Raw genomic sequence first — 24,740 nt, 5'->3', positions numbered from 1 at the left:
ACCATCTGTTTTATTTGATCAATGACTCATACTCCCTTCGGTCACATTTATAAGCAACTTTTGTTTTGTCAGATTTATTAAATAAGTGATGTATCTAAACTATATTATGTTTTAGATACATCATTTATTTAATGAATCTGAAAAAGTAAAAGTTGCTTATAAATGTGACAGAGGGAGTATGTTTCTATTTTGTGTATACGGTTTCTTGTAATATTGTTTTCGGTCGTTGAAAAACTGAAATTGAAAACATGGTGGCATCATGATCGTCCTATGAAATTGGAGGCCTGACTCTCTTATTATTAATAGGCCCCTAAAAAATATAATTTTTTTAAAAGAAAAAAAATATATAATGTTTTTTTTTTAAAAAAAATAATTATAATGTTTGTTGATAGAGCTTTGTGATTTTATACGAAATTGTTATTCTCTTATAAAAATTGTTATTCTCTTGCCATACGCCCACTAATACTATTTATTGTTTGCATCTCTTATAGAAATTCAAAACATGGTGGCATCATGATAATCTATTCCCTCTTGTTAATTCCACGTTTTGATTGAAGGTAGTGAAAACTATGATGGGTTGCGAAATTGAGAGCGTTGAATGAAAACTGTGATGGGATCCATTGAAATCGACAAAGAAATCTCAATTCTCATGATGATTAATTTTAGTAACACCAGTTCTTAGCTTCCATTTATTTTATTTTCTTGGAAAGTTCTTAGCATCCATTTAGAAATCGACAAAGAAAGCTCAATTCCCATGATGATTTGATTGTGCTTGAAATCAATCTTTTTCAGCACTGATTATTAAAGAGCTAAATTAATTTACCATAAAAGAAATAAAGAGAGAGATTCACCTCTGCAGAAAGAATTAGATTCACCTGGCTAGTTAACTACCACCAGGTCAGTTACATTTAACTATCATTGGGTCAGCAGTAGTTAACTATCGTCGGTTGGCTCAAATATAGTTAACTATCATCGGATCAGCTATACTTAACTATCGTTGGATCAACAGTAGTTAGCTACTGTCGATTTTCCCAACAGTAGTTAACTACCACCGGAGGCAAAACTACAGTTTCCATGTGTTTTCAAGAAAAAACACATGTTAGAAAAGCAACTTTCAAACATGAATCAATATGATGCAACAACAAATCTAATATCTAAACCCATCTATAGTTCGTTCAATTAAAACCCTTTTTTTCTGTAACTCCAAATATGGCCTCCATGAATTATTATTTTTAATTAACATCATCCACAAATTTTTAATCAAATTGAAACCCATTATTATTTTTGTCCTCGTGAGTATAGTTTAATTGGCAAAGACAATGCTTATGTGTAAGGGTCACAGTTCAAACCCCAAACACCTCACTGATTTACAAAAACACAGCAGGAAAAAGAAGCCAATAGCAATAGCATGGATAGATCACCAAACAGGTTGAATTGGAGAACACAGAGGCTTAAAAAATTAATAACAGAACCAGGAACGAGAAAAAAGACACAAGAGTTGAGGAAGTGAGAAGGCACATAAAGAAGACGCACAAGGGTCAAAGGAAATCATGAAACAGATTTGCAAATGAAATGTTGTATACATATCGCAACAGTAAAAACGGCGAGAGAAGATACACAAGGGTTGAAGCCTTGAAGGTGCTGAGAATTTAAGATGCAATTCTGCTCTCTGAAATTCTTAGGTGATGAAATCTTGAGACTATCAAGATCATCAACCATATAGGCCTTTTGACTAGAAGGAAAATGAATAAAAAAACATATCTTCTAGCTTTCAGACCAAATTTATTCTTAGAACTTTGACGATAATGAGAATGGCATAAGAATTCCAAAATTCTAAATTCATCAAAGAGTTAATTTCAGCCCATATCATCACTTCTAATAATGTCAAGATATTGGCAGTGATAAATGAACGTATTTCATACAGATATAAATAAACGGGCGAATAAATATAAATTTGTAGTGTTGAAGCCAGTATGCACTTCAAACTCTTCAGCTTGAAAGCCCAACTATTAAAGCAAAATAAATAAATAAATAAAACTGTAGGGTTAAAGTTAAGTCAGTATGCACTTCGAACTCTTCAGCTTGAAAGCCCAACTATTAAAGCAAAAGTGAGCATACACAAAACTGCTGCTGCCCGAACCTCACCAGCTTCAGTACTTCTTCGGCCAACTATTAAAGCAAAAAAAAAAAATCATATGTTCCAATAGGAAATATTATTTGAAACTAATCAAGATATAATATTGTAATGACATGAGACTTACCGATTAAAATTTTCGACAGCAACTTCATCAACCACCATATTGACATGTACGGGATCATTTTGACTTTGAGATGCTCGGGCCACAGACAGTTGTAACACATCTCCAACCTTCTTATCCCACACTATCTCCAAAAACTGAAACAAACAAGGGAGAAAAAAGTACTTCACAAAATTTTACACTTATATTCAAGCGCAAACGAACAAAAGAACACCTAAATCTGATTCCAAAAATTGAGGCAAATTTATGATGGTTAAGCAAACCATGAAGGGAAGATGTCAGAGGCTCTTTTACAAGAGTTGTTTTCATGACTTAGTTTTATATGAGTGAGACATGCTTTGGGGGTGTTGCACCTAACTCTTGACCTTTTATCATGACTTAGTTTTATAGATTTGACCTTTTAATACTAAGAGAAAAGAACACTCACAAGTAGGACTTGTTTAAGTATGGTAATTATATCAGCAGCATAAAACATTGATCCTAATCAAGTATCTCTGTAGAACAAACAAGACTAACAAAACAACAAATGCCTCAAACGATCATTGACAATTGAGTTTTGGCTAACTTTCAAAAATAAGAATAAAGATGAACAGAACTATTAAAAAAAAAAAAACACATAGTTCAAAATCCATAGACTGAAGCAATAAAGTCATAATAGCTTTCGGCCAACAGTCACATAAAAATTATTTAAGGAAAAAAACGAAAGTCCAATAAATTTGAATCGAATATATCTCGATCTACTTGCTCAAGATATAATAGGAGAGAGAAAAATAATTTTTCGAGAATGACATCAGTAAATAGAATATACCTGCAAGAAACTGTGAACTGTTTCTCCACAACACTGAACTATTACATCATTCAAATGTAGCCCAGCAGAATCAGCACAAGAACCTTTGATTACCTACACACAGATGGATCATATATTAAGATGTGATAAATTGAGACAAATAGTCAATTATTTGAAACCGTCCTTGGGTACAAAGAAGCTTATATATTATTAACAAGAACAACAATATTCTAAGTAGACATAATTTAATAACCCCCGCAATTCATTTCTAGATTGCTCTATTGATTGCTCGACCTTTATAAACAACCAATCAGAAACGTTCTCAGTGCATATTAAAGACTAAACCAAACACCCCAGTAGTAGGATTTAAAATCTTCGATAATAGATGCATTAAAAACTAGAAACATGAGATGTAGGTAGGTAGGTAGTATGCGAAGAAACATAAAATGTGTAGACAGTATAGTATACCTTCTCAACAAGAACCCCACCGCAAAGATTCAGAAACTTTTGAATAACCTTCTCCATGAGAAATACGTCAGCTGCATAAAAACTTGTAGCCACAACTCCCAAAGAAGGTTGGCGGAGTCCCCTGTTATGAAGAGCTATTCATTAGACCATGAATTATTGATTATATCTTAAGCAATTTATGAGATAAAAATAAGTTGGTTTTTCATAATGCCAGCAAAAGTGCCCAATATGTAACAAGTTGTGAAGACTTGATGCATTTACAAAGATGACCACAGTCTAGTACTTGAACTCTGAAGAGACCAAATGACTAAAGATGGGCAAGATCCAAATAAAAGTGAACATTATGAGAATTGAAACTTCATCAGCATGAAAATTTCAACATTTTAGAAACAAAATTGCATAAGTTTACTTTCTTTTCAAATAAGACTGACTGTCTATGGTGGATTAAAGTGAAACAGAGCAAGGAGTAAAAAATGCAAAGATGAAGGGATAATATGACCGATGGCACTTCCAGTGCAAGTCTTAATCGTCAAAATAAGCATCTATACGTTGCATTCATGTAATATAACAAAACAATCATGATTCAAAACTTAAACGGCAAGAGAAATGTTACAGGCAAATAAAACTTCACAAATTAAAGAACTGAAACATGAAATAAGGACTCAAAAATACTCCATCAATGTCATGATCATAACGCCAGTAACATATTGAAATACCAAATTAATAGCTGGTAGTAGGTAATCTTCATCAAAAGGCAACAGTAATAATTTATTACAATTATGAAGTTCTTACTGAAAAATATCCCAACTCCAACAACGACACATGCAACTAGTCAAGTACATAATAACCGAAAGCATCTTACGGTATCGGACATTGTTTTGTTACTGAGTTACTATAGATGCAAGTGAACAACTAAACAGTGTACTAATAATAAATATAAACAATAAATTAGATTGATAAACACAACATGGACATACCCGTATCTTTTGTAATGCTCCCAGCATTTGTGAGCTATGTTTATAGGCAAAAATGGGGTAGTAAAGCCAAATTCGTAATAAAATATAATACCAATTACTTCTCCTGAAAGATTTATAAGTGCGCCACCCTCGCCAGACTACAACAAAAGCAACTGTTAGTAAAGCTACAGGGGTTGAGCTATCAATGTAAAAAAGAGCCACGCAACAATCCGAAATGCAAAGATTTAATTCCAAGAAAAGAGAACAAAAACGAAAAAAATGAAATACAAACATATCAAAGATAGCACAGTTCATATTATTTGACCAATTACATCGATGTGCCAATTTCAACTAAACATTAAGTAGTTCAACACTTTTGCTTGTAGCTCACTATTTGTAGAACTCCACGAAGTCTCAAAAGTAATGAAATAGTTTTATCATAATCATACATCTCAATCAATAATATCCAGAAAGTTAAGCGATCCTTCTTTGTTCATACTCAACAAGAATCCTAGCAGATAGAAGGGGAGAGAGAAATTACACTTGTGGTCTTGCAAGTCCCCATGAAGAGCTCCTTACAGTCAAAATCGCAGCGACCAAGACTGGAAAGGAAGAAACAAGAGTTAGGAAGAAGGGAATATAACCACCAGAATAAACTAATATGTACAAATTCGAAGAGTTGTATGTAATATAATATAATCTAACTGACGTGAATTGACCGGGAGCAGCCATGAGATCAAATGGTTTGGCAAAATAACGGCCCACGGCAACTATTGGATGACCAGGAACAAGGTTAAAACGGCTAGAATGTCTACGATGATGACGAAATAGCTTAGCCACAGCTGGATTAACATTGATGTAATCGTCCACTTGTCTTAATATCGCAGTAGGAAGGGATCTATCAGACTGAAACTGTATCCAAGCAATATTAAAGTGGAAATCATAGGCACGTACTTGTCCCTCGTATGATCGACCGTCATACAGGAATATCTTAACCTACAAAGAAGAATAAAACTCCATTGTAAGTTTGACTTTAAAGGGCCGCCTAATCATCAAGTTATAAACAGGAACAAACCTTAAGATTATCAGCCAAACTATCTTCCATGAAATCTTGTTCATCAGACAAATTATCTTCCATGACATCTTCCTCATCAGACAAATTATCTTTAGTAGGACGCCGAATGAGATTGGCGGATGTCAAAACAATATGAGCATTATTGGCATCATTTTCAATGATAACACCAGAACATTGATTAAACTCTTGGTCCCCTGTATTCATTGATACATAGGATAGAATAGAATAGAATAAAAGAAAGAGAGAAAGGGAATTGGAAAGTTGAATAGAATAGAATAAAATACCAGTAGTATAAGATAAAAGAGCAACAACAGAAGAAGAAGCCTTGAGAGCAGCTTTCTTTGTATTTACATCCAGATAGGCATTATGAACATCTGCTTTGAACTTTGGTAACTTTTGAGAAAGGTTTCTTATGTAATGCATAACATCCGGCGCTGCATGCAATAATGCAATAATGGATTTTTAGAAAGTTCTTGAGAATAGTTTAAATGAAAATAAAATGGAAAATCTTACTGTAATATTCTGGATTGAATTCCCCATGGTCCCAGAGACATTCTCGAACCCAAGGGTTTTTCCTTTTAAAGGATTGCTTAAACTTGCGTTCTGGATTCTACAAATCATAAAATAACAAATAAATAGTAGAAACTAAAACTTTATTAAAAAAAGCAGGAGGGAATAATTAGAATACCATGAACAACAGTTCCAGCTGCTCCGTTTGGCTAACCGAGAGGGGATGGGCGATAGAGCAGACAGTGGTTCTGTCTGATAATATAATAATAAATAAATACTCCCTCCGTCCCAATCCCAAATTGTATTACGTTTTGGACATTTCACACATATTAAAAAATGCAATTAATATCGTGTGGAAAAAAGATATTATTAGTTGTTTTACAAAATTGTCCTTAATAAATAATATAGGAAAGATAAATAAAAGAATTGAAAGAAGAGAGAGTAATAAATAATTAAGGTTATAATAGGAAAAGTAACATTAATGTTTATTGATATTTTAAAGCGATGTATAAAATTTTATTAACGACAATTAATGTTCATATATGAAATTTGTTGAGATATTTATGAGGAATAAAATATAATTTTCGAAAATATAAAAATAATAAAAATATTGTGAATAAACTTGAAGAGATTCTTTAGTATAATGGATTTTGAGAGATTTTTGAATTAAAATACACTCACTCAACAATCTCATACAAAAGCATGAGACTTTCTCACAATCCTAAAGATTGTTTTCCATCGTTGCCACCAATTGTCTCCTTTCATCACCACACCAGACTAGATTTTTCAATCTTCCATTCCTTTCCAATTTTTTATTTTGTTCATAGTCAATTTCAACCTGACATTGGTTCTTTTTTTTTTTTTTTGACAAAATTGATATTGGTATTTTATTACACATTTTCTTTTTATGCATATTCATTCAACGTCTTCTTTTTTATTTTATTTTTTTACGTGATGTATATTTGTGATGTATATTTCTAATTGTGCATTGTTTTATAAGAACTTCATTAGTCATTGTTAATTTTACAATTTTGATGTATTTTTTTTTTGTTTTTGAGTTCACCGAACTTGTTTTAATTTTCCAGGAAAATGGAACCTTTTGTTTTTTTCATTCACAAATTTGTTGAATAAGGCAAAAAAAGTTCTATAATAAAACAATAATTGTGAATTTTTTGTTCGAACAAAATGAAAGAACGAGATGATGATATAGACATTAGTTTTAATAATCTTATAAAGTATTCTGAAATCTTAAAAGTCTTTAGTATGAATCCATTACAATCTAAATTAAAAAATCTTGATTGTAAAAAGTCTTTTAAAACAAGTCTTTTAAAATCTCATAGAGTCTTTACAATCCTACAAAATCTTTTAAAATTTTCAAGACTTTTTCAATCAAAATAGTCTTTTAAAATCTCAATCCAATACAGCCCCTTATAGTCACCTCTTCCTTTCAATATCTATCAAATGCCCGACGTGGGACTTATTTTTACACTATTTTTTTTTTCTTTGTAAATCACATAGCATAAGATATTATTTTTGACATAATATGAACTCATGACGTACCGACTATGTATACCATCCACGTACCGAATTCTTTGCTAGTGACGAACCGTGTATCCGAACTCATACCACGTACCGAAACGAATTGCAAACCATGTGACTAGGGACGAAAATACCTCCAAAAATGGTTAAGTGTCGTTCAATCTCCAACGGTTGTTAACTTCCGTAACTTCAAAACCTTGAGACCTTTTTTTTTATCAAATCCATTTATAATCATTCTTATTTGTCAAGTTTAGAACATTTAAGTAAGAATACACATTTCCTTTATTCTTTCGTTTTCAAGTATCTTTTTTTGTTGGGATGGGTTCGAGAAGAATCAATGAAGCTAGAATTTTTTGTTGTTATCCGAGAATCAGATAATGGTAGCAATGACAGAAAATATTTGTTAGAGTGATATGTGAAAGATGGTTTAGTCTAGTGAAATGTAATCATCTGTTCGTGTGAGAGATTATTTGTTGATTGCTTGTGATTGAAGCCTTAAATTTGGTGGTGGAACACACAACCATGAGATGATCGGCGTGTTGCAAGGTCATAAAACAATTAACGTCTAAGATCATATGAGAATATACTCATTTGTGAGTTGAAACACTCAATGGGCACCCATATATTGCTCTCTGGCACCCTGAACGGACAAAAATACCCCCAACAACAATTAATTTCTGTTCACTCATAAACAATAGTTAATTGTCGTTCCAGGCATAGTAGTTAATAGCGGATAGCGACGCGTATCGGCCAACCCCAAAAATGCTATAGCGGAATAGCGCATAGCGCAATGACCGCTATTTCATAGAGAGCATAATAGAGTTATATATGAACAAAACAGAGGATTGTTTGTACAAACTACAAACAGAAACAGAGATAGCAGAATGGAGTTTGGAATCAATAATAACAAATAAAACTAGAACAAAAAAGTAACAGGACAACAGAGTTTAAGAATGTTAAACAAAAAAATAACAGGACAACAGAGCAAACACGACAAAGTAGAGGAAGATTTACAGCAGAGGTGAAGAAGTTTCACAAAACAGCAGAGAGAAGATGTGTTTTGCGTTTTGCAGATAAACGTCGTTTTGCATAAGAATGAAAGAAGGAAGAGCGAAGCTGAACTTTTTAGGGTTTGATGAAAATGTTAAAAATACCCTTGTTTTTTTTAAACCAAGGACAATTTGGTATTTTCTCTTAAAATGAAATAGCAGTTCTAAACCGCAAAACCGCTACCAAGCGTTGCACCGCTATCTCACACAGCAACGCTATGGCTTGTTGTGTAGCGCTCCGACACCACACCGCACCGCGCGGCCGCTATAGCGCCGCTATTGGCCTCTATTGACTATTATGGTTCCAAGAACCTCCTTGCAAATGATAGATTTTTGCATCTCTAAATTTTCATATTCACCAAACACGTCAATCCAAAAATTGGCAGAACTGAAAACAGTCGTAGTACATCAGCCGATTACCAAAACACTGCAGTGACGATGCAAGATTGACGTTGATGTCGAGATTTCACAAAGACATACAACAAGTTGAACGACATATAGATCAACTTTTATCTTCACACATGTGATTGCCAACACACAAAGGTTGATACTAAGAACAAATCATCCACAAAAGTCTTCAACACTGGACCTCGGTTCAAGAACGACCTATCAACGAAGGGCCAATAAATAGATGCATTGCCTCTAAAACACTTAAGGAAGGACAATCGTGCTTCGAAGAAAGTTATTTAGAGTCATAGTTTTAGGTAATAATTAATTTTCATGCATTTTAGAGAGTCGTTGTAATAATAACAGTTGTTATAATAACTACAATCATTAGATCGAGTCTAGTTAACATTAGGACATTTAGTATTAGAGTAAGTTTATTTCATTTTACATTGAGCAATGATATTTGAACAACTATTTGGTACAACTTTCATGACAACCTTCTTTTTCTCTTTTATTAATGGTCAAAAACAATGGAGAGAGAAAAAGGATGAGAGATGGTAAGAATATAATGTGAGTATGAAAGAGAAAGTTGTCTAAAAGTTGATAAAAAATAGTTGTACAAATATCATTTCTCATATGAAAAACTATGAGAAGAAGCAAAATGAACAAAAAAACTCAAGAAAAAGGTAAAAACAGAACCCAACCACTACTACAATTGTTGAATATGGGTGAAATGCTACGGTTTAGTTGGAAGTAGGACAACTAACATCAAAATGGATACTATTTGATTTTTGTGAACAACCGCACCTTTCAGGACTCAGGAGAATGTCTACAAACAGAGCTGAGATTGACAAATGAACATGTAAAATAATTGGGAGTATGCATGTAAAAGTAAAGAACCCTTCATAGGAGTTATACTAACAATTTATACGACTCACTGAACTATTGCGGGAATCGGTATGAAGCACCACCAGTACCCCCGGAACCAAGAATACTGGAAAATGCTGAAGAAATGTTTAAGAGGTTAGAGGCAATAAAGAATTTATTACGATCTTCAGAAGATATTAAGATTAGAGAAATGATATCTGTACAATCATTTTTTTGACAAGTTTTAGACAACTTTCTCTTTCATACTCACGTTATATTCTTACTTTCTCATCATTTTTCTCTCTCCATTGTTTTTGACCAATAACAAAAGAGAAAAAAAAGGTTGTCATGAAAGTTGTAACAAATGGTTGTTCAAATATCATTGCTCTTTTCGTATGTACTTTTTCTCTGAGTAAATAGTCAATTATCCCCCTGAAATTGTAACTTTCGTCAAAAACTCCCCTGAATTTTGTAAAACGTCAAAACCCCCCCTGAAATTGTCAAGCGTCTGTCAATTACGCCCCTCCGTTAATTTCCTCCATCCAACATGCTGATGTGGCCGTTAACTGCCACGTGACAATGACACATAGTTAGAAAAGTCATGCCACGTCATAGGGGTAATTGACTATATTTTATTTTATTTTTGAAAAAAATCTGATTTTTTTTTCTTTTCATAATTAACATTTGTGCCACCCACTAAACATGCAAATACCCCCTGAAATTAAACATTTATGTGCAAATACCACCCTCAAATTTAAAATTTATATAGCAAATATCCCCTCAAATTTATAACTTATATGCAAACATCTTCTCTAAATGTAAAACTTATATGCAAATTACACCTTGAATCATAAAACTTTAATGGTTAAGTAAAACTTATTCTTAATCTATAATTTACTATATCTCTAATAACAATAAAAAAGAAAAAAATTCACATCTTTAAAATAAAACAATTATAAAAATCACAATTTCAATCACACCATAAAAATTATGCATTGATTACATGATGCTGAAAACGAGTCTACAACAAAAGTTTAAAATGAAAATGGTCATCAATGATGATATTCATACATCCTAATTAATGTATTTAAATACATAAACTTAAGTCTGCATTTAACAACTTAAAACTAACATGGGAACAAAGATGCATATGCATCAAAATGTTGTGTTTTGAGAGCAAATAATTGCAGATCCTACAAAAAAAACAATTAACAAGGATCTGACCAAGACATATATATATATATATATATATATATATATATATATATATATATATATATATATATAATATATGAAGGTAAATTTGGTAGTCATGGCAAAGTGTAATTACAGCGGAAAGTTAAATTTTCTCCAACAGCAAAAGTGTAATGGCTATAATTTGTCATCATCTCACCAGGGGGAGAACCATTTCGAGCAACACTCTTAAGCCTTAACAGATAGAGAACTGGTGGTGTGTTCCGTGGGAACCCCTGAAGGAGCATAGCTAGAAATATTCCCAAGCTCTTGGTCAAAAAACAATTCTACCTGAGCATACACACAACCATCCATTCATGAACCAATAACCTCTCCCCCTTTGTTTTATTTTAAAGATGTGATTTTTTTTTCTTTTTTATTGTGATTAGAGATATAGTAAATTATAGATTAAGAATAATTTTTACTTTACCATCAAAGTTTTATGATTCAAGGTGTAATTTGCATTTAAGTTTTACATTTGGAGAGGATATTTGCATATAAAAAATTTCAGAGGGCATTTGCAAGGTAGGTGGGTGGTACAAATGTTAATTATGAAAAGAAAAAAAAAATCAGATTTTTTTCAAAAAAAAAAAAAAAAAGTCAATTACCCCCTATGACGTGGCATGACTTTTCTGACCATGTGTCAGTGCCACGTGGCTGTTAACGGCCACATCAGCATGTTGGATGGAGGAAATTAACGGATGAGGGTAATTGACAGACGCTTGACAATTTCAAGGATGTTTTGACGTTTTGCAAAATTCAGGAGGGTTTTTTACGAAAGTTACAATTTCAGGGGGTAATTGACTATTTACTCCTTTTTCTCTTTTTGTTTTGTGAATCTTTGTGTGTGTCTTGAGTCAGCAAAATATGGGCAATTGGCTTAATGGGTTATTCTTTTACTCCAACAACTTCTTTTGGCCGTGACTTGGTTATTCTTGTGTTTATTATCTTTTTTTACAATTTGCATTCTAATAATGGTAATGCAACTAATTTGTGTAACTCATATTTTACTTAGGTGTTCTGTTTTCACTACTTGAGCGTGCAAGATGAGTTCATCTACTATCGACCCTGCTCATGCAATTCAGGTAACAATCATTTTATAGTAATTTCTATAAGAGCATGTATTCCAAGTTATAATACACGGTTTTATTCTCAGTGAACAAGAGAGGCTTAAACCTCTCCAAACTTGTTTGTTCTACTTTCACTATGGGGAGGTTTAGAGAAGAAAATAAATTGAGGACAAGGAAGTTTTTTTAGTCACTGAGAATTGAGTCACCACCACTAAGTCTTCTTTACTTATAAACAAGAATTTGTACATGCTTGCTTGCATCTAAATTAATAGCCTTGTTTGCTCGATCTTTTCTTTGCTTATTGTAAAAAATTGGTCTCTGCTAGTAATGAGAAACAGTGACTCAAACTAGGCATTCTATATTCTATCTCCTTTTTTCTTGAATTTGATGTATAGGCCTAAAAAAGGGTATAATTTCTTAATGCTTATCATGGTAGTTTAATGTTATACTTAGTTTTGCATTTTATTCGTTGCACTAATATTTTAAAATTATTTATTGAACTGTAGGGTTCTTTATCTGATTTTGAACTTATGAGACTAAGTGAGAACGGAAACAAATTTACATACCTTATAAAGGTGTGCCATGAAGTAGATGACAAATATGTAGTAACAAATGCCACAGGGTTTGCCATAGACATTGACTACTATGCTAAGAAGTTTGAAGTGAAGAATCCCTTGAAAGAGAATGATTTAGTTCTCGTGACTTGTGCACATGCTTTGAATGACAAATCAAATGCTACCATTGAAGTTCGAAGGCTTGAGGATCAAGAATTTATTTCGGAACTTGAAGTACCATTCATAAAGCTCAGTTGGGACATCGCTTTATTAGTTGTTAAAGGTGCTGCCAAAGGTGCAAACTGTGACAGGTTTGGTGAGCTTGCTGATGATGGTTCTATAGCTAATTGTGAAACATTGCTGCAATTAGGGCATTTAGGAGATTTGGTATGGTCTGTCTTTATTGGACGCGCGGCCTACCCATGTGTCAAGAGTTTTAAACCTTCTGGTCGGGATGAATCTGAACCTTTCGGCCGTGCTACATGTGGTGGATATGTTTCCAATAGCTTGAAGACAACACCAACTTATCGTATTTTAGGGGACATGTGGAATGCCAATTATTTTGCTACACACAAGGAAAAGAAATTCATGTTTCAGAAGAAACTCCGCGCTTCGATTCCTATTATTCAATGCGTCGGCTTCTCATGTACTGATGATGCTTGTTCTGGTGGGCCAGTCTTAAATACCCAAGGGAAAATCGTCGGGATGATTGTGGGACAAAGTAATGACTGTCAAATTGCTATCCACGTAACTGTTCTTGAAAAATTTCTTAAAAATAATTTAATTGCTGCTCAAGAAGTTGATGAGAAAGAAAAACAACCTCAAGGTGGTGGTCATAGCTCTAAGGTTAGTTATTTCGTTCTTGTTTGTGGTAAATTTGATACACTATTTAAAAAATGCTAATTATATCATTGTATTCTTTACAGGATGCTAAGCGAGGGAAAAAGAAAGAACTGATAGACAAAGATCCTCCTAAATGAGAGCTCCTCATGAATGCTTCTTCTTTCTCTATTAATTATCTGTATAGTTATCTATTTGACATTTGTGTTTGATGTAAAATCTAGTGACTTGTTAATTGTACTTATTGAGTTGAATTTTGGTGTTATTATGCTTAAGTGATTGGAAGCAACCTCTTCCCCCATTAATTTTATTTTGAATAGCTAGAATTCAAGCATTTCATCCTATTTGTCTTATGCTAATTTTGATATTTGAAATAACCAACTCCAGTATTGTTATGGATAAGCTTGTGATTAAAAGTTTAGCATGAAAATAGCTAGAGATTGAGTTCAGGCTGTAATTACCCGGGTCTAGCTTTGCACGACTACTATGACTAAACTAAACTATGATTAAGATTTTCTTTTACCATGGTCTAGTGTTAGTATTATTTAATGATCTTGGATCGTTTAAGAAAGAGAATCCACCCTTCTAGGCTTTTAATTAGAGTATTACTTTTCCCATTTTATGCAATTCTGCGGGTTCTATAAAATATTCAAAAATGTCTATGGATTTTCGGATTATAAAATTTGAAAACATTCGAACTGAGTTCGGATTTTATAATTCAAATTATACTTATGTATAATTAGAAATCAGAATATCTTCTATTTCAATAGTTTTGAATTTTGCTTTTAAAAACAACAAAAAAACAAAGTAAAAAATGATAAAAAATCTTTCATATAAAATCATAAAAATACCACCAAAAAAACCAATAAAACTTATGCAATTTTTTTTTTTCCGGATTTTTCTAAGAATATGAAAAATTTAAAAAATAAATAAAATGGGTCTAAACGATAAAATTTTGAATTTTGAGGGGCGGAGTCTCATAAGAAGTCTCATCTAAGGAGTATTGTTCCTTGATTTTTTTTTTTTCCTTCTGATTTTCTGAGGAAGTTTCGGAGCAATCTGATCAAGTAGTCCGAAAACCGGATTTTTGACTAAACAACTAACAATAACCTAAAATAGAAGGATGAAAGTTAGGAAGTTTAATATGGTCCTTAATCTGGTTACTATGTTACAAACAAATTCGAAATTTGTGCTGATACAGTTCGAATTATATAATCCGAACTCCTCTGAAAAGGGTGTTTTTTTTTTTTGGGGGGGGTGGTGGTGGTGGTGGTGATGATGTTCGGATTCTATAATCTGAAAAATAACAAGGAACACGCCTTATTTTTTGAGGTTTTCGAATTATAAAATCCGAACTGGTGAAAAACTCTTTTTTTTTTTTCACCCCATAACAAACAAAAAAGTCAGTTCGGATTCTAAAATCTGAAAATCTCAAGGGCATTTTCAGAAGAAAAAAATAGGGCACGTGAGAAATGATTAGGGTAGGAAAAGTAATAATCTTTTAATTATGATGATTTGGAAGGAAATGAAAGTGGATCTCTATAATCATTTAGGCTAGTTGAATTAGGGATGACAAAAGAATCCGCACCCCAGGATAAAATCTGCCAAGGATACAGAGCGCATACCTTAATGGATGTCTATGGATAAAATAAACAAATATTTTAACTACCCACTAATTAACAGACACAGATGCATATTTAATGGTATCTCCATCCGCATATATCCATACCTACTATTAAATCGAGTAAATTACACAAATAACCTTAATACCTTTCAACTTCCTAAGAAAAAAAACCTCGGTATTGTGAGTGTTATCAATTATTACACGACTGTTCAAGTTTGTACTACACAAGTGAAAGTGGTCGAGATTGTTGAAGCAAGAAACTTTGTTTTGTAGAATATGATGAGCTTTATTTATGCTTTTGTTAAATCAGTAAGAAACTTTATTTATGTTTTTGTTGAGTCAATAATTTTTTTTGTTATTGTAATGTATGAATATTATGCTTTGCAAAAAAGAAAAGAAAATATATGTGATGAACTTTTGTTTTTAAATTTCATCTAAATAAAATTAACAGTGCAAATATGGATAGGTCGGATTTCATATTTATTTAGCGGAGTGGACACGGATATCACACTATCTGCATTCAAAGATATTCATTTACATCCCTAAGTTGAACTAAAGGTTGACTCAATATTTACATTTATCTATAGGAAATAACATCTTTTGCCTCTTTTGGGTTGACTTTTTATTCTTGCAAAATTGCCCTCAACTTTCAATACAATAACACATATAACAAATATATAACAGTAAATAAAAAAAATTAAAACAAAATGTAAAAAATTGTATATGTCTGATTTTTTTCCTTATCATTTAAAAAAGATAATGGATAAGAGAGAATTCAAATATTAAAAAAAAGTAACAAACAAGATATTTATTTATTGGTTACCATACAAAATATATCGTGTAATAAACAAGATATCATATGTTCTTTTTTTTTTTGCCTTTATCCTTAAAAAAATATAACAAACTGGATCAAGTATACGCCACTATAAATATAATCAATACAAAAATATTGTTTTTCATGAACATATATTACCTTTCCTAAGTCTTCTTTGTCTATTAATTCTGATTGAGATTATTTTCCCTCTCAAACTTCTAGTTCTACTTCTGACATTGATTTGTCTGTTCCTCCTTCCTTTATTGATCCTCCTCTTCCGACTCACGATCTCCCCACCTATCACTGATATTCCTAGCACATAATCTCCTCCACCTCCCATTAGGAAATCTTCTAGAGTTACTTTTGCATTGTCTCATTTGAAAAATTACATATGTCATGCATCTTCTCAGTCTTCTAATCATGCAAGCATATGATATAACTCCATTATATCATATTTCTAGTTGCTAAATTTAGCACCATTAGATTAGTTCTTGCTTTGGCTTCTATCAATAATTGGTACCTCCACCAGTTAGATGTAAACAATGCATTTCTGCATGGAGAGTTACATAAAGATTTTACATGACTCTTCCTCTTTGATTCAAAATTGAGAAGCCAAATCAAGTCTACAAACTACTTAAATCTCTATATGGCCTTAAACAAGCAAGTAGAAAATGATATGAAAGATTAACTTCTTTGCTTGTTCAACATGAATACACACAAGCTGCATCAAATCATTCTTTATTCGCGAAAACCACCCTTTGATTATTCACTCTTTTACTGGTTTATGTTGATGATGTGATTCTGGCTGGAAACTCCCTCTCCAAGTTTTCTTTCATAAAAAGAGTTCTCCACGCTTCATTTCAAATCAAGGATTTAGGTCAACTCAAATATTTTCTTGGTATTGAAGTAGCTCATTCCAAAGCTGGCATCTCCATTTGTTAGAAAAAATATTGCTTAGATCTTCTTTCTGAGTCAGGCCTTCTTGACTCTAAACCAGTTTCCACCCGATCAGACTGATTCTCTGAGAGTCCTAAGATATCTCATGAATTCTCCTGGGTGTGGCCTCTTCTACCACTCATCTTTTAGGCTTCTCTGTTGTAGACTGAGCAGGTTGTCTTGATTCTAGAGGATCAGTTTCAGGTCAATGTTTCTTCTTAGGTAAATCACTAATATCCTGAAGAACCAAGAAGCAACTTACAATCTGTAGATCCTCATCAAAAGAAGAATATCTTGCCATTGCAGCAGCTACTGGTGAGCTTCATTGGCTTCTTTATCTTCTCATAGACCTTGACACTGCTTGCAACAAAATGCATGTGTTAATAATCAAAGTTCCCTACATGTTGCAGCCAACCTTGTGTTCCATGAACGTACTAAGCATTTGGATATAGATTGCCACATTGACAGAGAGAAATGGTTAAGTCATGAAACTTCTTCCAGTTTCTTCCAAAGACCAAATTGTTGATTTCTTCACTAAGTCTCTGCTTCCTCAGCCTTTTCACATTTCACTATCCAAGTTGGAGATGATTGACATCTATCAACCTCCAACTTGAGGGGGGACATCATACCATATCAACAATAAATGGATTACTTGTGCAACAAGTAACTAGTTGGCAGTTATAGTTGTTAGTTAGAAATGATTACTTAATCATTGCATAGCTTTGAGTTTGTTATGTGTTAGCAATCTAATGTAGGTTACTTGCAATAAGCTATCATAGAGTTCAATATGCGTATATAAGCTCCTTGTGTCTCATAATTCAGTAATAAAAGTCAATTTTACTTTCTATTTCCTTTGTTCAAAATATTTTGCCTTGATGGCAATAAACCAGTAAGTAATTTTTTAATAAACTGTGTGAAAACTCAAATGATTTGGGATCAAATTCTCAGTTTGACGGAATTATGAGATAGTAGATAATTTTCTATTGTTCAATTTGTTTTGCAAAGGAAAGAAAAGACAAATAGTGTCACATTTAAAATGGTATAACAATTTGAATCATTAGCTAACATGAATTAAGGTGGTGTATTATGATTTGAATAATTCATGTTAGTAAGGATGGATGGCTTGTTGAGCAAGCAACTGTAGTTATTTTTGAAATTACATTTGTACAGTTAGTTAGTTGCAACTGTTTTTCAGTTGAGATGTGTGTGACTTTGGATTTGTTGAGTGCATAAATACTTAGTAATGTCTAATGAAGTTGAATATCTCATTCATAAGTGGATTATCCTTACATTAATCGAAGATGTAACATGTTCAGTTCATAATTAAAATTGGAGAAAGAATCAATACTAAAAAAGAAAACATAATTAATTGGTAATAATTATTTCAAGTGAAAATGCTTGAAGACAAAGAAAAGATAATGAAGATAATAATCTCCATGAAGTTGATTAATCAGTCCAAATTTGGAATGCCATAGTGAAGAACACAAGTCATGTGGACCGAAAAAAATTGAAGATATAATAATGTAGAAAAAGATGAAGAAGAATATTAATGTGATGAAATTGAATTTGAAGATTATACAAGTTGAAACTAAGGGGGGGTATATAGTATTTATTAGTTGTTGTTCTTCCCTTGAGTATTTGAACTTTCCGAAGTTATAACTACTCCAGATGCTGTCTCTGATGAGGTACGTTGCTGAGTCTGTGAATCTGATCATACCAATCATAAGAAATAATAATTACAAATATGTCAAACAAAAAGGTCAATTATAATCAATATAAATAACTATAAGTTGTTTTCAGCTTATTTTTATAAGTTCTTAAAGATGATTTACAAAACAACTCATAGCTTATTTATGAATAATTTAATTTGTTTTATTATTAAAATTATTTATACGTAAGCACTTATATGACAAACACTTAATAAATACTTTTTACCTAGACATTGCTTAATTTTTTTTGTTTATCTTTTAGTTTGAACGGAGTACGTTAAAATCAAAACTTATTACATGTAAGTGGATCATATCAACAAGTTCAGGGTGCAATTTGATGTCTTAATTGGAGAAAGTGAAACCCCAAAACATCAAAATTTGTAGTTAGATGATAATAGAGTGTTAGATGATATGGAACAAATTTTTTATTTTCTTTGTACCCTATTTAACAAATAAATAAAAACCTATTTCCACTTTGACTCACACCTTCACATGATAATAGTAGTTAAGAAAAGAAAAGGACATAGTAGAGTAAAGTACAATATTTTCGGTAAAAGTGATCAAAATTTTCTTCACAAACAAACAGAGAAATCATTTATAAATTTGTAGCAGAATTTGTATTCAGGTGGAGAAACCATTAATGGTTGATCTGATCTAGTAAAACTCACATGATACAAATTCATTGTATGAAAGATACAACCAATAACAAAATTGGAAATGCTAATGAGTTGTCCTAAGTGCACCGTTTAAATACCTTGCATAATAAGTTTCTATAGATATTTATGTATCTAATGTTCAAGAGATGTGTTCATTATTTGTGAGATATTATCTCATAACTGATCTAATCCTAATGAAGTCAAATAGTAAATCATATTCATGTAGAAGACATGAAATGAATTTGTAGGTTAAGTAGTATCTAAAATGAGAAAATGCAAAGTGGGCCAATGCATGAAAAGCAAAGACCAATTTGACTGGATCTTTAAAGAATTAACCACCATGCATACAGAAACCACATGCATTCACTGTTACTTTACATGATGACCCTCTCTCTCTCTCACTCTCTCTCATTGACCCATACATACATAATACGGTTAATTTACAACCAAGACAGCTCATTCACATGGGTCTTGGGTTACCCATGTGGACCCCTGTGTCCACATGTTATAGCAAAATCATAATATATATATTGTGTGTCAGTAAGTGATGACCATCATAATTCATAAATCTCTGTGCACTTTTTACCCCACTCTAATTCTCTCTATTCATTCAGATTTATATGTAAAATCCTCCATTAATTGTACGTTATACACTATGCACATTCTTGTAACACAAGCATTATCAAACAAAATTTAAACCAATCACAAAAAATTAAACATGTATCTAAGTGAGCACGACATATATCAAACACTAAACACGATATCAATATGATATGATGTGTCAGTGCTACATAGAACATTTGTATTTAATTTTATCGCTAAATGTTAGATATACTAAAGTTGAATATCAAATTAAAAAACTTTGTATGTCTCTATTTTCTATCCATAATTCAAACATGAGACGGGATATCAATCCGATGTGTCAGTGCTACATAAAAACTGTGTCTAATTTTATTGTCAAATGTTAGATATACCAAAGTTGAATATTAGTATCAATAATTCAAAAAATTTATAAAGAAGAGGGTAGAAAGATTACCACTAGGAGAAGGGGTAGGAGAAGGTTGCCTTATTAATGGTTGTTGAAGTGGACGATATGCTGCAGCAGAGAAAGAAGCTCCTTCCATTGGTGTAGTAGGGTAGTATAGATAGGATGGTCCAGCTTGTATGCGATGTGGTTGGGGTGTTGAAAATGTACCCCTTGGTGCTGCTGCTTGCATAGAATAGCCATAATAATATGGTGAACCCATTGTTGAAGATGATGGTCCATAAAGTTGTTGATAGTATTGTGCTTGCTGAATCTGTGGGTTATACATTGTTGCCTGTACTCATAATAAATTACAAATTATTAATTAACCTAATACTAAAAAAAAATTAGTACTAATTTTGTATGATCTTAAATGATTATGGGAGGGAAATGCTTACTTGAGGGTACCCGTATTCAGGAGTGTAGGTAGGGTAGCTGCAAAAAAAAGTTGAAAGGAATTAAATTAGAAAGCAAAAAAGGAATGAAATACGTTGAATGCAGTAATGTAATTGTTTCTTAGAGAAGCAACAACTTAAAATGGTAGAGTTCTATTGTTGTGGGCTAGTAGTATAGTGAAGTTAATATGAGAGGTTTTTTCGGTGAGAAAAATTAGAAGCATTAATTTCTTATCAATAACTGTGTGGGGACCTTAAATTGATCAATGTGAAATGAGATCTTCAAGCTAGCTAGCTATAGTACAATTTCTTGTTTTGTGGTATAGTATGTAATAATATTAATGTCCCTAAGATTGAATTGATTATGACTCACTTCAGTCATGGCCTCCTTTTTCATGTAACTAAGACATTATGATTCATGAATATGTAAACCCATCAAGCAGAAAATGGAAGGAATAAAGTGCATTAAAAAGAATGGTCGAGATGACATTATAATGGCATGGAAAAGAAAATATTGCATCCATTGCACATATATCTGAAGTCTCATGGGAACTACTCACATTATTAATTTTCTTGCATGGTTCATATGTATTCCAAGCTATTTTTATATGTATTGTGTATTTCTTATATTTTAGGCAAAAGACTGTGAAATCATTTTTTTGGTTTTTAATAGATTCCTCTATTGGGCAAAGCTATTCGACACAATGTCGGATAATAAATATGGACACATCATTTAATCGAGACTGAACATAGATTCACCATGGTATGAGAGTCTAACCTAATCGACTAAACTCAACTCTTGTAGGCAAAACTATGAAAAATATTAAAACTACATAAAATAGGTATTTGTATATTTATAATAATAAGTGTATTTATTAATTTACCATGCAATTTATACAGTTCTCATAAGACAACAATAACATTTGCTGGTGAGAAAATGACTTGATGGTACAAGACATACAAAAGTACCAAGAGATGGGGGATTTTATCATGTAACAAAATATTATAAATCAAATTAACATATATAGGACCACTGCATGTGTTTGCCGTGGACTACATTTTTTATTGACCATGCCATGGACTACATATCTACTATTAAAGTACCTATGTATCATCATAATTTTTTTTCTACATATATCTACATATCTCCTTAGACCTTCTCTAGTTTTTTATATTTATTATTCAAAAATTAATTCACCCACCACATTATAGCCCCCCTTTCTATTTTTAATATTTTCTTCTTTTTACCTATAAAATTTATGCATAACTTTATAGTGCATAATCTTGTTTTTATAATCTTGTTTCATAACCTTGTTTTCAGGGTTAGCTAGCTACGTCCAAACTCAAATTCCACACAATTTAAGAAATATTATCGTGTTCTTTCAAGTTTAGATCAACCAAGAAATACACACATTATTATTATGACCCTGAAACAAATACATCATCATGCAGAAAATGCAACTTCTTCTAGTACACATCTTTGCATGGTGATAATGTAAGAATAATTTTATTAATAATTTTACTATTAATTTAATATTTAGAGTAAGGTAGTGCACATGATGATTTAAATTAGAGTAAGGCATAGCAAAGTTTGGACAAGTACTAGTTTATTTTATTATATGATATGAAATGATATGTGAGGATTTTGACACTGACAATGAGACCTACTGTAATTGGAGGGGGAGCAGTCAAGAGACATATGGAGACAGCAATGTGTGCGTCTATATGCAGTTATCTAATTAATACCATGGACCAGTTCCCCTTTGACTGACTATGAGTTACCATGGGTAAATTAATAAATGACCACAGTAATAAATTCACATACCCATATGGTTGGTACATTACTGGAGCTGTTGCTGCTCCTGCTGCCATTTGTGGTGGCCCTCCTGCCGGAACACCGCCGTACGCCGCTGCTGCTCCTGTCCCCACACCCCCACCTTGATATGTACCCCTCCCTGCAGCATTACATTACAAACCACCAAAATATACTTTATCATTTCATTTCATGTGTAAACAAATAAATTAATAACAACATTTAGTAACAGAAAGTTAGAGATTTTTGGTCATTGATATTTGTCGATAAAAATATTTTTTCTAGTAGTAAAAGAATGATAATAATGACCGATCTATTTACATAAAAATATTTGTCCTAAGATAATGACCACTTAATTTTTATGGTGATATTTATTATATTTTATAATTTCATTAATACTGCATACATCACTCTCAATTCTATATATTTCACTTTATTTAATAAAAAGATTATTTAAATAGATCGATTATTGTGGGATGGACCGAAATTATATATAGTATATAAAATATAATTTAAAAAATAAAAACATTAATGTATTATTAACGGTACAAAGTGAAATTAATTACCTCTTGGTGGGGATGGTCTAGGACGTCCAAGAGAAGCAATGTTACAATTAGCTCTTCTTCCATCAATTACTGGGTTTGGATCAGCACAAGCCCTTCTAGCTGATTCTGGATCACGAAATGTTACCTGCACAATCAATATTTATCATATCATATCATATAATAATAATAATGATGATTATGATAAGGATCAAATGAAATAGAGAGACAGAGAGAGAGACATACAAATCCGTATCCTTTAGATTTTCCTGTGTTCTTATCAGTGATAATGACAGCTTCAAGTATGTCACCAAATTGTTCAAAATATGTTCTCATTTCATCAGTTGGAGTTTCCCAAGCTAGTCCTCCAACAAAAACCTTAGTGAATGTTGTGTCTCCAAATTGTGATCGATAATGTGGATAAGCCATTGCTACTATAGAGTTCTTGATATTCTTCTTGCTATAGCTAGTTTATGCATGCATCAAGAAGTGTACTAGTACTCTTGGCATTATCATTCTCATCTCTTGTCTTCAAAGTTTTCTTTCTTTCTTTTGCTTCTTCTTCTTTTGGTTTGTGCTTGTGTGTGATTGCCCTTTTTTGTTGTTCAACCCCACCATTCAACAAAACCTCTTTCTTCTTTTCCCAATAGGAGAGAATCACTAAATTTTAAGAGAAAAGAGAGAGGTGGGTATGGTTTATGAATATGATGATGTGGTATGGTTGTTCGGAACAGATGTGTTGTGTTAGTTAATTAAAAACAAAAAAATATATTTAAAAGGGTATTTTTTATTTTTTTTTTATGAAAATTTTATTTTAATAGAGAGAGAAGAGTAGTGGAGGAGAGAGAGAGAAATGTGTTGTGACAGCTGCAAGCAAACACTAATATGCTTGCTGGCCAAAGAGAGAAGGAAGAGAAGCTAATGGTTTTGTAGGAAGGAAATATCATATCACATTATAAGTGACAGCTGAGTTAATCTAGTAAGTCTCACTTGAAGAAGTGTGTCCTCTCTGTCTTTGCATTAATATACTCTCCCACCATCCAATCAATTTTTCTCTTTTGACTTAAACTAATAAGTCTTATTTCCTTTTGAGTTATGTTTTTCTCAACCACACTTCTTATTCTTTGATTACAAGAGCATCTCTAATTCGTGTTTGAGGCGTGTGTTTGGTTTTGCGCATGTTAGATATCACGGTAAATATGACAAAATCACTATAGGTTAGTGTAATTTTGTAAAAAATATGGTTGACGTGATTTTGATAAATTTATCATGATATCAAACATGCATGTAAATTAATTTTGTAAAATTAATAATAGTTAAACGGGAGTTAAAGTAAGGTAGTTTATATTTAGATATATCTATAAAAGAGTTGATTCAACGCTAAATTAAATGTTAAAATCAATTGTTGAAGTTTAAATACCATAAATTTTTAACTTCAATTTAGAATTAATTTTGAAAACAATATCAATTCCACTAAGAATAGTTTTTTTAACTAAAAAAACGATATTAATTGAAATTGATAGAATATATTGATAAAGTATAACTTCAAAGTCGCTAAAAATATAAATGATGAATTTGCAAACAAATTGACAATATTCACGGTAATAGCATATCCTGACAAAGTACATAGTACA

General features: G+C 32.1%; 2 protein-coding genes across 2 annotated transcripts; both read right to left on the bottom strand.

The window, feature by feature from the left end:
- Positions 1-1,803: 1,803 nt before the first annotated feature.
- On the bottom strand, positions 1,804-6,301 carry LOC11437099 (putative protease Do-like 14). The gene is made up of 11 exons (XM_003615086.4): positions 6,233-6,301; positions 6,058-6,154; positions 5,829-5,978; positions 5,545-5,738; positions 5,179-5,465; positions 5,011-5,071; positions 4,491-4,627; positions 3,514-3,634; positions 3,067-3,159; positions 2,262-2,395; positions 1,804-2,169 (listed from the first exon to the last, which is right to left on the bottom strand). The coding sequence occupies exons 1-11, from the start codon at positions 6,233-6,235 to the stop codon at positions 2,151-2,153; spliced, it is 1,296 nt and encodes a 431-aa protein (XP_003615134.3). The 5' UTR covers positions 6,236-6,301; the 3' UTR covers positions 1,804-2,150.
- Positions 6,302-18,315: 12,014 nt separating this feature from the next.
- LOC11430239 (RNA-binding protein 38) lies at positions 18,316-24,034 on the bottom strand. Its single transcript, XM_003615083.4, has 6 exons — positions 23,353-24,034; positions 23,131-23,254; positions 22,577-22,706; positions 20,755-20,791; positions 20,369-20,651; positions 18,316-18,674 (listed from the first exon to the last, which is right to left on the bottom strand). Exons 1-6 carry the CDS (start codon positions 23,533-23,535, stop codon positions 18,580-18,582), a joined length of 852 nt encoding a protein of 283 aa, XP_003615131.1. The 5' UTR covers positions 23,536-24,034; the 3' UTR covers positions 18,316-18,579.
- Between the last annotated feature and the right edge of the window lie 706 nt (positions 24,035-24,740).

The sequence above is a fragment of the Medicago truncatula genome, chromosome 5 (assembly GCF_003473485.1).
Source record: "Medicago truncatula cultivar Jemalong A17 chromosome 5, MtrunA17r5.0-ANR, whole genome shotgun sequence".
Lineage (NCBI taxonomy): Eukaryota > Viridiplantae > Streptophyta > Magnoliopsida > Fabales > Fabaceae > Medicago > Medicago truncatula.
This window is presented reverse-complemented; position numbering and strand designations above follow the sequence as displayed.